General features: G+C 44.5%; 1 protein-coding gene across 1 annotated transcript in view; it reads left to right on the top strand.

Annotated features, from left to right (window-relative positions):
* Nid1 (nidogen 1) overlaps positions 1-12536 on the top strand; it is a 77024-nt gene that overhangs the window by 27563 nt on the left and 36925 nt on the right. The window contains exons 6-9 of the mRNA XM_004854619.4: positions 389-640; positions 3121-3321; positions 5773-6018; positions 10022-10165. Coding sequence (XP_004854676.2) covers positions 389-640; positions 3121-3321; positions 5773-6018; positions 10022-10165 — 843 coding nt within the window. The remainder of the gene's footprint in view (positions 1-388; positions 641-3120; positions 3322-5772; positions 6019-10021; positions 10166-12536) is intronic.

The raw sequence follows: 12536 nt of genomic DNA, 5'->3' as shown, positions 1-12536 counted from the left end.
CTATGCCTGGCTAAGTAATTTTTTTAGTTCTTTTATTCCTGATTGTGCAGTAAATATATATGCAAGTTATATATACTCAAACATTATAGAGGTACATAGTATAGAAAACAAACATTCACCATGTTGCCCTGACTTAACTGTCAGCAGTTTTCCCCCAGGTGTATTTATTGCTAATATTTATTGCGGATGTTAGTTTTGTGAACAGAAATGGTATCCTACATTCCAGGTGAGGGGGGACTATTCTGAGGGAGATTAATGGCAGTGTGTCTTTTATTGTAATAAGTTTTTAAATTTAAACATTCCCCATGTATTTTGGTCACCCATTGTAGTGCTCTGTGGAAGGCTGGCTACAAAACATGTCCACCTTCTCTCTTTCTTTCTGGCTCAGGCTCCCCGCAGCGCGTCAATGGCAAGGTGAGGGGCAGGATTTTCGTGGGCAGCAGCCATGACCCCATAGTCTTTGAGAACACCGACCTCCACTCCTACGTGGTGATGAACCATGGGCGCTCCTACACGGCCATTAGCACCATCCCCGAGACAGTCGGCTATTCCCTGCTTCCTCTGGCGCCCATCGGGGGCATCATTGGATGGATGTTTGCTGTGGAGCAGAATGGATTCAAGAATGGCTTCAGCATCACTGGTAATTTATATCCGACATTAAAGTCAGTGAACCACACAGCAGTGCCTGGGGAGGCCTGGGAATGCAGAGGGAACTGTGTCTGCATATGCTTTCTGATAACCATTTGGTCTGGGACAGAGGACCCTGTATTCTGCCCTGAAAATAAGATGAAGACATGTAATTAACACATGCTATATTCATTAGTGGATACTGCCTAGAAGTGTGCTCGGTGGAGGAGCAGTGTTGTGCTAGAGAGTTAGAACTGTAATGTCAGCTTCTCTACACTCACAGCCAGATGGGCATCTGAGGTTGACATTTGACATCTCAGTATCAAGTAAGAGAAGAGGAACCTGCCAGGCCTGGCTGGCAAATCAAGCCTGATACACATCATCCTCCTGAGTCCTAAGAAACCCTGGGAGCCCTTAGAGGCTGTCTTTTGGGGCTATGTGGACAGATGATTTGGGGGCTGCATTCTTGGTGTCATGGTGGCTCCTCCCTTCCTCTGTGAAACACAGACCCTTTTTGTGTCTGGGGCCCATTCCTGGGAATGGCTGCAGTAGCGGAGCCTGCATTCTCATCTTGTTGCTTCCAGGACCTGCAGCTTGCCTCTGACACCCTAGATGTGTCTTCCCCCAGTCTCGGAGGCACCTGGAGCCCCAGCCCCTCTGTCTAGCTTCACCCGGGTAACTGCAGAAGTTATCGGTTTAAATGCATAACTTCCTAAAGTGTGGCCATTTTAAGAAAAGAGAATATATATATTTGAAAAGGGCTTCGATCCCCAGTACCAAAAAAAAAAAAAGAAAAGGGGTGAACCTTCCCATCTTTTGCCTAATGTTTTTTCTCTCTACCCACAAACATATGTATTCGGAGTATCAGAACCACATCCACACTCTTGTGCAAGCTGCATGTACTTTGCAAATGTAGCTGAGCTGCAGCCAGACTCACAGACCCTGCTTCTTCCCTGCCTGGCTTTCTCAGGGGTGTTGGTTTGTATGTGCATTAATCTCAGTGGATGACACTGTAACACAGAGGGGCCGACTTTCAAATTCACTACCCAGTAAATCTTTGTTACCATAGGGATCCTTTGTAACTTGCTAGGAACCTGTGTTATCAGTTGAGTATCTCCTTGAAACTTGGGCCAAACTCTGTCTACAAAGGGATAGAAAGTACACATTTTAAGCTTTGTCTGAATATTTCCAATTATCTGGCCTCTATTGGAATGACTCAGCTCTGTCATTGTGGAGAAAAAGCAACCAAATACAATATGTAAAGGGGTGAGTCTGACTGTGTTCTGATAAAACTTGATTAATGGGCACTTGGAATTTAAATTTCGTGCATTTTTCACATATTCTTCTTTTGAGACAGAATTTTTTATTTTGAGACAGAATCTTTTTATGTTGCTATTTTGCCCAGGCTGGGCTTGAACTTATGATCTCTTGCTTCAACCTTCCAGAGTGCTGGATTACAGGTGTGTACCACCATGCCCAACTTTGCATATTCTTATATTATTTTAACCATTTAAAATGTAAAGCTGATTTATAGCTCTCAAAAGCCGTATAAAAACAAGTGGTGGTATCCTGATTAAACTCTGGGGCTGTAGTTTGCTGACCCCTGTTATAATGGGTGCCTGCTATAGTAGAAAAGGGAAGAGGCTAGATAGAGGAAGAGTATTTTCCTGGAGCTGCTACCCTGCACCTCATTTCTGGTCACTTCAGTACCTGCAGCCTGCACACTGCTGCTGCCTCCAACTCATAGTTCATCAAAAGGAGATCCTGAGCCGACACTAGAGCACAGGCTCCTAGGGTGGTTTTGGGTACTGGTGATGGGTTGTCCTGAAAAACTGGCCTGTCCTGGCCAAGACTTAACTATATCAGTAGTTATCACCATAACTGGCATCAGAGCTTTTGACAAATATGTTTTCTTCGGGTTTTTTGAGACAAGCTCTTTCTAGGCAGTCCATTTTCTATGTAGCCCAGGCTTCCCTTGAACTTGAAATCCTCCTCCCTCAGCCTCCCAAGTGCTGGGATTATAGGCATGCAGCACCATGTCTGGCTTTTACAGAACATTTATCTCCTATCTACAAGGTGGATTGCATCTCTTTTTCACCACCAGGAAATAGAGACTTACAGGGGTTAAGCAACTTATTCAAGTTTACCCAGCCAATTCCTCGCATGGCAGAGAGCAGTGATGGTGAACCTTTTAGAGCTTTCAGTGATACAAACAGCCCTCTGTGGCCTGCGTGCTACAGGCTTACCACTGGCTTAGAGTCAGACCCAAGGCCCCTGTTTTTTTCTGGCACAACCCCTGAACCATGAGTCTCATGGAAGCAGTTTCTCTCCTCTGTGTATGGCTCATGTGGGCCATATGAATGTCTGGGCTCCACCTTCAGTGTCACCAGCCCCAGGTTCTGTCAGTCATGCCTTGGCATTGTGGACAGGCCAGGAAGGAGGGTATGCTAGCCAGACAGCAGAGTAACTGACAGGCTCATCTTGCTTTTGCAGGGGGCGAGTTCACCCGCCAGGCTGAGGTGACCTTTGTGGGGCACCCAGGCAAGCTGGTCATCAGGCAGCAGTTCAGTGGCATCGATGAGCATGGGCACCTGACTATTGACACAGAGCTAGAGGGCCACGTGCCACAGATCCCAGCTGGTTCCTCTGTGAACATTGAGCCCTATACGGAGCTCTACCACTACTCCAGTTCTGGTGAGTCGCCCCGGGGACAGCCCCCACGCCCCTGCAAGCCCTGACACCCTAGTGGCCTCCTGGACCCAACGTCATCTCAAGGGCTCAGGGTGGTAAACACACAGGGCCTTCCACACAGGGCACATGTGTAGAGAATTTAGTGCAAGCCAGAAAATAAGTGTAACTTAAAGTCATAAAACTTGGAGGTGATTATTTAATTGAATACTGTGCTTCATAAATCTCCAACATCTATCTTTATTCAGGTTAAATGTCCCAACCTGTTATATAATTCAAGATAAAATAGTACAATTTTAAAAACACACATCTATTTGTAGTTCTTAATTAAACTGCATTTACTGTCCATCTGGTACCTGGTTTTACCCTAGGAAAATTGAAAATAGAACAAAGAATTTCTGTATACAATTTACCCACCTTCATCAATTGTTAACATTTTGCCACATATACATATTATATATATATTTTTTGTTGTTGTTGTTATTGACCATTTGTGAGTAAGTGTATGAGTCGTGTTATCCCCTAAATGCTTCTTGTGCTTTTCCTAACAAGGACATTCTACACAGCCACATTCTAAGTATCAAAAACCAAGAAATTTGACAATGATACAATAGGATGATATAATCTACGGTGAGGCATTTTGTTTCTATTTCAGTGACATTGCAGTCATGTGGCATTGTTAAAACTTCACCTTTCCAGTTAATATAAAATATGAATATTTAACAGTTAATTAAGCAGGCTTTGAAGACATTTTTAAGGAACCTGCCAGATTCAAATGGATGGCTGTTAAACTGTTCTAATGCTTCTTTCCTAAAGCTTAGGTAGTTTCCACTTTTCCCCACTCATTCTGAGTTGAAATGACCTTCTTTCTTGACCAAATTTCTGACTCAATTCCTAGAAATAGAGGTACTAGGTTAAACAATAGGAACTTTTTTTTAAGGTACTGGGGTTTAAATTCAGGGTCTCCACACAGAGCTTCATCCTCAGCCTGTTTTTTATTTTTTATATTGAGACATGGTCTTGGCTGAGTTGCTCAAGCTGGTCTCGAACTTGTAATTCTCCTGCCTCAGCCTCCTAGGATGCTGGAATTACAGGCATGTGTTGTTGTCCCCATCTAGGCACTTTTTAAAGGCTTGCAGTTCAGAAAGGTTGTGCATTGACCAGGACATTGCAACTAGTCCCAATCCTGGTGGGAGCCAGTGCAAGGAGCAGATGGCCTCTCTAGTCCAGCACGTGGGAGCTGGACAGGAGCAGCTTACACTGATCTTTTATTTATCCTCTGGCTTTCATGCTTCTATTATGGAGCCAACTGCAGGAGAGCACAAAAATATTAAGAGTCTTTTATACCTTTTTTTTTTAAAATAGGAAATTGAAGATTTTTGTCACATGGGCAAATAGCTCTGTTCTGAGTGGGGAGACTGTCTGCTGAGGTTTACTCCTGGTAATTTTTCCAAAATTGACTGTTAAAACCCATTTAAAGTTTCATTTTTTAATGTTACAGAACTGCTTGCTCTAGGGTAGTTTGGAGCAACACAATTTATTGATACTAAGTGAAATAACTTACAGAAGGCAGTTTGCATGCTGCTAGTCATGCAGTAAATGCTCAATAAATGCTCATTGATCTGAGGAATGTTATCAGTCTGCCTGATTCATATGACCTCATCTAATCCTCACCCCGGCCTGTTTTAAGAAGAAACTGAAGCTAAAGCTGCTGGTAACAGCTGTGTGGTCACACACACAGCTTGCAGGTAGTGTGGGGGTGTTAATTTCCTTCCGAAGATGCACTCTTTCCATCAGACCTTGATCTCTAGTTCTGGGAGTCCTAGGAATTACCAGAGAACCATTTGATTGAGAAGCAACAGATATTAACAATGCAGTATCTTCAGGATTTTCTACAGGAATTCTACTATCCTCTTTTTCAGTTGCTGAAATTGTCTTTATTAATACAAATAATTTTAGAGCATGATATTAACCATAAAGGAAACTATTTGAAACAATAAGTGGTATGTACATTTGGTGTCCAGGGAGAAATCATAGTAAGTGGAATGAAGGCTTAATCTTTACAAATGTGCTTCATAAAGCCATTAAGAAGTATGCAGAATATTGTCTTTCCTTAGTATGTTAACCTTTGTATCTAACATGACTCTGAACTAAATATGAAGTGACAATCCTGAATGTTTGTTGTTTTAACTAATACAGCACATTCAGCCAATAAAGACTACATCTTTGCTGTAAGAGGTAAAAAAAAAAAAATGCAAATACCACCCATGATCGTGTGGGAAATCTAGGAAGCTGTATGACTCCCAAGACTGATAAGCTCTATTAAGCTGTCCTGTCCAACTGCCATCTGGTGCATTGTGGGCAGTGAATGCCGCTGATGGTTTCAAAGCACAAGCGCACCTGTAAAGATCTCTCTTCTGTCTCTTGCCCTGTCCCCTTCCACCGTGGCCACCCCAGTGATCACTTCCTCCTCCACCCGGGAGTACATGGTGACTGAGCCTGAGGGGGCTGGTGCGGCACCGTCACGCACCTACACTTACCAGTGGCGCCAGACCATCACCTTTAACGAGTGCGTGCACAACACAGCACGGCCGGCCCTGCCCAGGACACAGCAGCTCTCGGTGGACAGCGTGTTTGTCCTATACAACCAGGAGGAGAGGATCCTGCGCTACGCCCTCAGCAACTCCATTGGGCCTGTGAGGGGTAAGGGGCAAGCTCTCGGCACTCATACTCATCAAAACCTTGCTCTTTGACTTAGGTTTTTGGTCTCTTACTTTTTGGTCTCTTTCCATCTATAGAAGAAAATTATGTTAAATTATCTTCAAAGAGAAAAAAAAATCTTGCCACCTGTGATTCTTGAAAAACCTACTTGCTAACCTACCTCCTAACTAAAGGGCTGATCACACCCTGTCTGGGGGAGAGATTGCAAACCTCATGAGTTATTACAGAGATGGCCAGCCAAAGGATGCTGCTGGCTTTGGCAGATCTTTTCTTCAAATTTATTTTTAATTGGTATATTAATACTTGCACATATTTATGGGCTGCAGTGTAATTAATTTCCACACATGTATATAATATGAAATGATTAGGTCAGGGTAATTGGTATATTCATCCCTTAAACATTTATCATTTGTGAGAACATTCAAAATCCTTCCTACTGTTTTGAAATATGCAATTAGTTGTTGCCAACCATAGTTACCCCACTGTGCTATAGAATGTTAGAAGTCATTTCTCCTGTCCAACTGCCCCACCCCACCCATTAACCACTCTCTCGGTCCCCTGTCCCCGCCACCCTGCCCAGCCTTTGGTAACTGATATTCTGCTGTCTGCTGCTATGAGATAAACTTCATTAGCTCCCACATTTAAGTGAAATTATAGGATATTCATTTTTCTCTGCCTGACTTATTTCACTTAACATCCTCCAGACTCATTCATGTTGCCACAAATGACAAGATTGCATTCTTTTTAAGCCTATAATAATATTCCATTGTATGGGGGTGGGGTTTTTTTGTTGTTTGTTTGTTTGTTTTTGGTACTAGGGATGGCAGGTGTGGTGCCACTGAGCTAAATCCCCAGCCCTCTATTGTATGTATATACCACATTTTCTTTATTCTTTCAAGAGAAGACTTTAAAAAAAAAAATCTCATATTCCCATTTTGAAGGGAATTGTGTGCTTTGGCCCTAAGAAAAATTTAAATAAAACCAAGCACAAAGACAAGCTCTCACCGGGCCCGGGATTTAGCTCAGTGGTTCAGCAGCTTGCCTCGCAAGCACAAGGACCGGAGTTTGATCCCCCGCATCCCCCCCAAAAAAGGCAAGAAAGACAAGCTCTCACCCTGAGAACGGCACACCATGAGGGTGTCTTAGTTACTTTTTCTCATTGCTGAGACAAAAGACTCAACACCCAAAGTTAAAGGAGAAAATGTGTATTTAGCTCACAGTTTGTAGAGGTTTCAATTGATAGAGGACTGGCTCCAAGGCAAGGCGGCATGGCAGGGGGGCATTGCAGAGGAGAAATAGCCCACAACAAGGAGCCAAGTGAGAGCACATTAGCCTTCTTTCATTTTTATTTTATGCAAGCTACCCCCCAATAGGAGAGGGTAGCACTCATACCCGTAATCCTAGCCAGAACTGTGCCAGACTAATCAGTGGACTGATTTAGTAATCACACACCCTTGATCCCAGCACCACACACTGTAGATCCAGCTGCCTCTGAAAAAGCCCTACCTGTAGCTACATGAGGGTTTGGGGGGACATCTAGACACAAGCCATAAAATTCTGCTTCTGGACCCCTAAAGGCTCATGCATATCCCTTTATGCAAAAGGCATTTAGTCCATCTCTAACAGTTCCCAAAGTTCTAACATTTTCGCATTGCTGAAAAGTCCAAGTCCAGAGTCTCTAAGATTTAAGCAAACTCTTGGCTTCAAGCCCCTGTACAAATGAAAAGAAGTTAAACACTTCCACCATTCAATGGCACAAGATAGACAGTTCCATTCCAAAAGGTACAATTAGGGGAATACAGAGGAATGGGACCAAAGCAAGTCCAAAATCCAGCAGGGCAAACATTAAGTCCTGTAGTTCCATGTCCAAAATCCAAGGCAATCTGTGGCAAGATGTGAACTCCTGAGGGTTTGGGTGGCTCTGCCTCTGTGGCACTGCAGGTAGTTGTAGCTCCCAAGGCTTCTCTCTTAGGCCAGTTCTGCTCCTTCTTTGCAGTTTTCCTCAGATGATCCACCTTCCTGTCTTCTTCAAACTTCTGGGATCTCCATGCACCTATGGCTTCACACACTGCCCTCTCAGGGGCACACTGCCTGGCTTCCTAGGCCTTCTTCTGAAATCTGGGTGGAAGCCTTCCTGACCTCACTACTCTTGCACTCTGTATGCACCTAGAACCAGCACCATGTGATGATGCCATGGTCTGCTACTAGTTGGAGCAGTAGCCAGGCTTCCTTCTCTCTTCTCTGTAGGGGTCTAGTGCCTGTATCTCTGAGCACTCTAAACCCAATCCCAAGAAACAAATTCTCTAGGCCACTGCCACTCTGGAAATGGTGTTCTGGGGCTTTCTTCTCAAAGCAAAGTCTTTTACCCACTTGCAACGCTAAGGATGCAAGTATGAAGTCCTGGTGGTTGTCCTGATGTCCTCAGGCTATCTTATCTGTTGTCTTCTTCTGAAATGTTTGGCTTTTCCTTGCTAGTCTTTTCAGAGACCAATTTCTTCTCTGTTCCATCTTTGCAGGCTGCAGTTTAACTGGAGTTTCCTTTCTGGCCAAACTCATAATGTTTTGAATTGTACTGCTGGGGTCTTTGTTCTTTATTCGCAAAATAAATCTGGCTGAAAGCTCCCAACAGTAGCCATGCCACAGCCTCAACATTAGACTGCCTTGAAATTTGCCAGATTAATTAGTCCATTGCTCTTAATCTTAGTCTCAGGCAAAGTTTCTGGACATGAGCAAAATACAAACAAGCTTTCTGCCAAGGCATAACACACATGTTCGGCAGTCCAACTGCCAATGAGTCCTTCGTAGCAGAAAACTCCCGAGCCTGGTCTTTACCAGCAACATTTCTATTGCATTCTGGTCTTCTGTGCTCTGACCAGAATCTTCCATCAAGTACAGCCTCAGGTGTTCTAGGGCTGAGTTTTCAGCCAGCATCTCCAAACCTTTCCAAATTCTTCCCACCAGCCAGTTGTTCCAAAGGTTCCTGAACCACCTGGACAGGTACAGTCACAGCAATGAGCCCCACTTCTCTGGTACCCGATTCTGTCTTACTTACTTATTCTCATCGCTGAGACAAAATACCCGACACCCAAAGTTAAAGAAGAAAAGGTTTATTTGGCTCACAGTTTGTAGAGGTTTCAGTTCATAGTGGGCTAGTTCCAAGGCAGGGTAGCATAGCAGAGGGGCATCACAGAGGAGAAATAGTCCATGGCAAGCAGGCAGGTTAAAGCACATTAGAATCTTTCTGCCCCTTGTATTTTATGGAGGCTACACACCATAGGGTGGCTATAGCACTCACACCCTTAATTCTACCCAGAACTATGCCAGACCAATCAGTGGACTGATTTAGTAATCACACACACTCTAGATCAGCCACCTCTGAAAAAGCCCCCGCCCCGACTACCCAAAGGTTTGGAGAGACATTAGACACAAGCTATAACATAAGGCTTTTGTGACAGGTCACCATTAGACTTTTCAGTGTCCCCGTCTGGATGCCTGGGGGTCCTTATAATTGGGATCTTTCCCTTTTTTCAGTTGTTTTGGCTCTTCCTCCTTACCCAAGTTACTTCCCCAGCTGGCTGGTCTGTCTTCACTTTAGCGCTGCCAGGCAGGAGGCAGGGAGGTGTGGTTCTCCCCTTTGACAGCTGTGGGTCCGGGGATCAGTGATCATCACTGTTTCCTTGAAGGACCAGGTAGTAGATATCATAGCTTTTGTCAGCCATATTCATCTGAGTTCTGCCGTGGTCACACAGGAGCAGCCAGAGACCATATGGAAGCAGAGGGGTGTGGCTAGTTGCCAGTGAAACATTATCTACAGAAACCTGGAAGGGGGCAGAGAGGCCTGGTTTACTGACTCCACTCCAGAATGACTCAAGAAATGGCTGGCCTACCCCCCATTCCTCTCTGTCTCTTGTGGCTTTCTTTCAATGGAAGGAGGAGGCCTGCAGGAGTTCCTGGGCACTGACTTCTCGAATTTCTGCCTTCACAGAGGGCTCCCCTGATGCCCTTCAGAATCCTTGCTACATCGGCACTCATGGGTGTGACACCAATGCAGCTTGTCGCCCTGGCCAAGGGACGACATTTACCTGCGAGTGCTCCATCGGCTTCCTCGGAGATGGACAGACCTGCTACGGTACAGCCTCTGATTGTGTCTGGGATGTGGGGGGCTGGGAAAATTTGCTGGTAGGACGCTCCTGGAGTCTGAATGGGGCTGGGTGTGGTAAGGAAGCTTGGGTGAGCCACAAAGTCTGACCGTTTATGTACCTGCTGTCCCCTGGGTGAAGCTAGGGGTACTGATCCTTCCCATCGGATTTGAGGAGCCGACTCCTGACAGCCCGGAAGAATTCCATGTTCTGCCCCACATTAAGAGTGAGCAAGTCTAAAGAGAAACAAAAGTCAGAGTTGCTACTAACTCTAGGAATATAAGTGTGGCTATGATTTACCCTACGGCTGTGATTCAGGCTCTGTTAGGGGCTTCACAAACACCTTCCTTTTTTAATTCTATAACACTGAATGAGAGATTCTTTCACTCCTATTGTTTTAAAGTTATGTTTAACTGTGGTAAAATACACATAACATAAAATTTGTCTTTCTTTTTTTAATACTGTAGATTAAACCAAAGACTTTAGCACTGAGCTGCATCCCCATCCCGCTAGCCACTTTTTAAAAGTTTTTTATTTTGAGACAGGGTCTCGTTAAACCACTAAGTTGCCCAGGCTGGGCTCCAACTTGCATTCCTCCTGCTTCAGCCTCCCAGAGAGCTGGAATTACAGGCATGTGCCACCACACTTGCAAAATTGATCATCTTAACTATTTTTAAATGGGCAGGCGCTTCAGTGATATTAAGTACATTCACGTTGTTGTACAGCCATCACCGCCATCCTTCTCTAGAACTGTCTTCATCTTGCACAACAAACTCTTGCCCTTTAAACAGAGGCTCCTCATTTTCCTCCCCCAACCCTTGGCCCCGCCATTCTACTTTCTGTCTGTATGAATTTGATGGTTCTAGAGAACTCGTGTCAGTGGAATTTTGTGCCTGGCTTATTTCACATAGTCCATTGTCCTCAAGGTTCATCCACATTGTATGTATCAGAATCTTTTGGAGGTTGAATAACATTCTACCGTATTTTATTGATGGACACCTTTTGGCTCTTGCTAACAATGCTGCTATGAATATAGGTCCACGAATACCCCTTGAGGTCCTGCTTTCCATTCTTTTGTGTCTGTACCCCAAAGTGAAATTGCAGGATCATACTGTAATTCTATGTTTAATTTTTTTTTTTTTTTTTTGTACTGGGGATTGAACTCGGGACCTTGTGCTTGCGAGGCAGGTGGCAGAAACACTGAGCTAAATCCCCAGCCCTACATTTAATTTTTTGAGGACTCTCCATACTGTTTTCTATAGCAGATGTGCTGTGTTACATTTTCACCTGTAGTGTGCAAGGGCTCCAGTATCTCCACATCCTTGACAGCACTTGCTGTCTTCTGTTTTCATTTTGTTTTTGTAGCAACCAGCTGACTCATTGAAGTGAGCCAGTGACAAAGAGTATTTGAACTTGAGCTTCTATCTAAAGCATCTGTTTTTTTCTTCCTTCTTGTGCTTATTTTATTATTTATAATTCAACTTTAACATAGATCACCTGATATTTATGTCACTAAATTTTAGTGCATCTCCAAAGGGCAGTTAGTCCATTTACCAAGAGCAGGAATGTTGGGCTGCTTACTTCATCTGCACCAGAGGGCTCATTAGTGAGGAGGAGGAGGAATGCTAAAGTTTAGTTTCCCTGGCAGAATGAGGAATATACTCATGTATGTTTGGCCAGCAAGATGGGCAGCTGCTACCACCTTTGCTTGACTGGAGAATACAAATCCAGAAGCCCAGCAGCCTTGGAATTTGGAAATGATGCCTTAGGTCTGGAATTCTGTTCCACCAACCAATGGCAGATTTGGTGTGCTGATGTAATGTGAAGGCTGGCAGATCCTGATGCAGGGTGTTGGACAATTTGCCTTAGAGTAACTCTTCCATGCAGGATGCTCATCAGGATGCCTGAAATGTTGGAGAGCAGGTCTTGGGCTCATAGAAGCAGTTGTGTGATTGCTTGGCAGCTTGCTGATACCTTTGGACATGTGATAGAATTCAGCCCGAGACCCACCTTCCTGGTAACACAGCACCGCTTTGGGGATATAACACTGCCTCAACCTGTAATTGTCAGTTGCCCACTCGTCCCTTAGGGTGTGTGACAGTCTTGACTCTGGCTCCAGAGAGTTCCAAGTTCCAAGCAGCATGATGCTGTGTGTGTGTGTGTGTGTGTGTGTGTGTGTGTGTGTGTGTGTGTTGGTGTGTGTGTGTGGCTACAGGAACAGATGCCCTGTAGGCAACATGCATTTTCATCTCTCCACACCTCCCCAGTCTATACAGCCCTACTTCAAACTTGTGAGCCACTTGCATATTAATGCAGCGTGGAGATAACCCAGCCTGCTGCTGCTGCTGACTTTCCTCCTGA

This window comes from Heterocephalus glaber, unplaced genomic scaffold (assembly GCF_053883595.1).
Source record: "Heterocephalus glaber isolate CG9 unplaced genomic scaffold, H.glaber_assembly_v1.0 deba00001472, whole genome shotgun sequence".
In the NCBI taxonomy this organism is placed as follows: Eukaryota; Metazoa; Chordata; class Mammalia; order Rodentia; family Bathyergidae; genus Heterocephalus; species Heterocephalus glaber.
The sequence above is the reverse complement of the archived record's forward strand: the minus strand, read 5'-3'. Positions and strand labels throughout refer to the sequence as shown.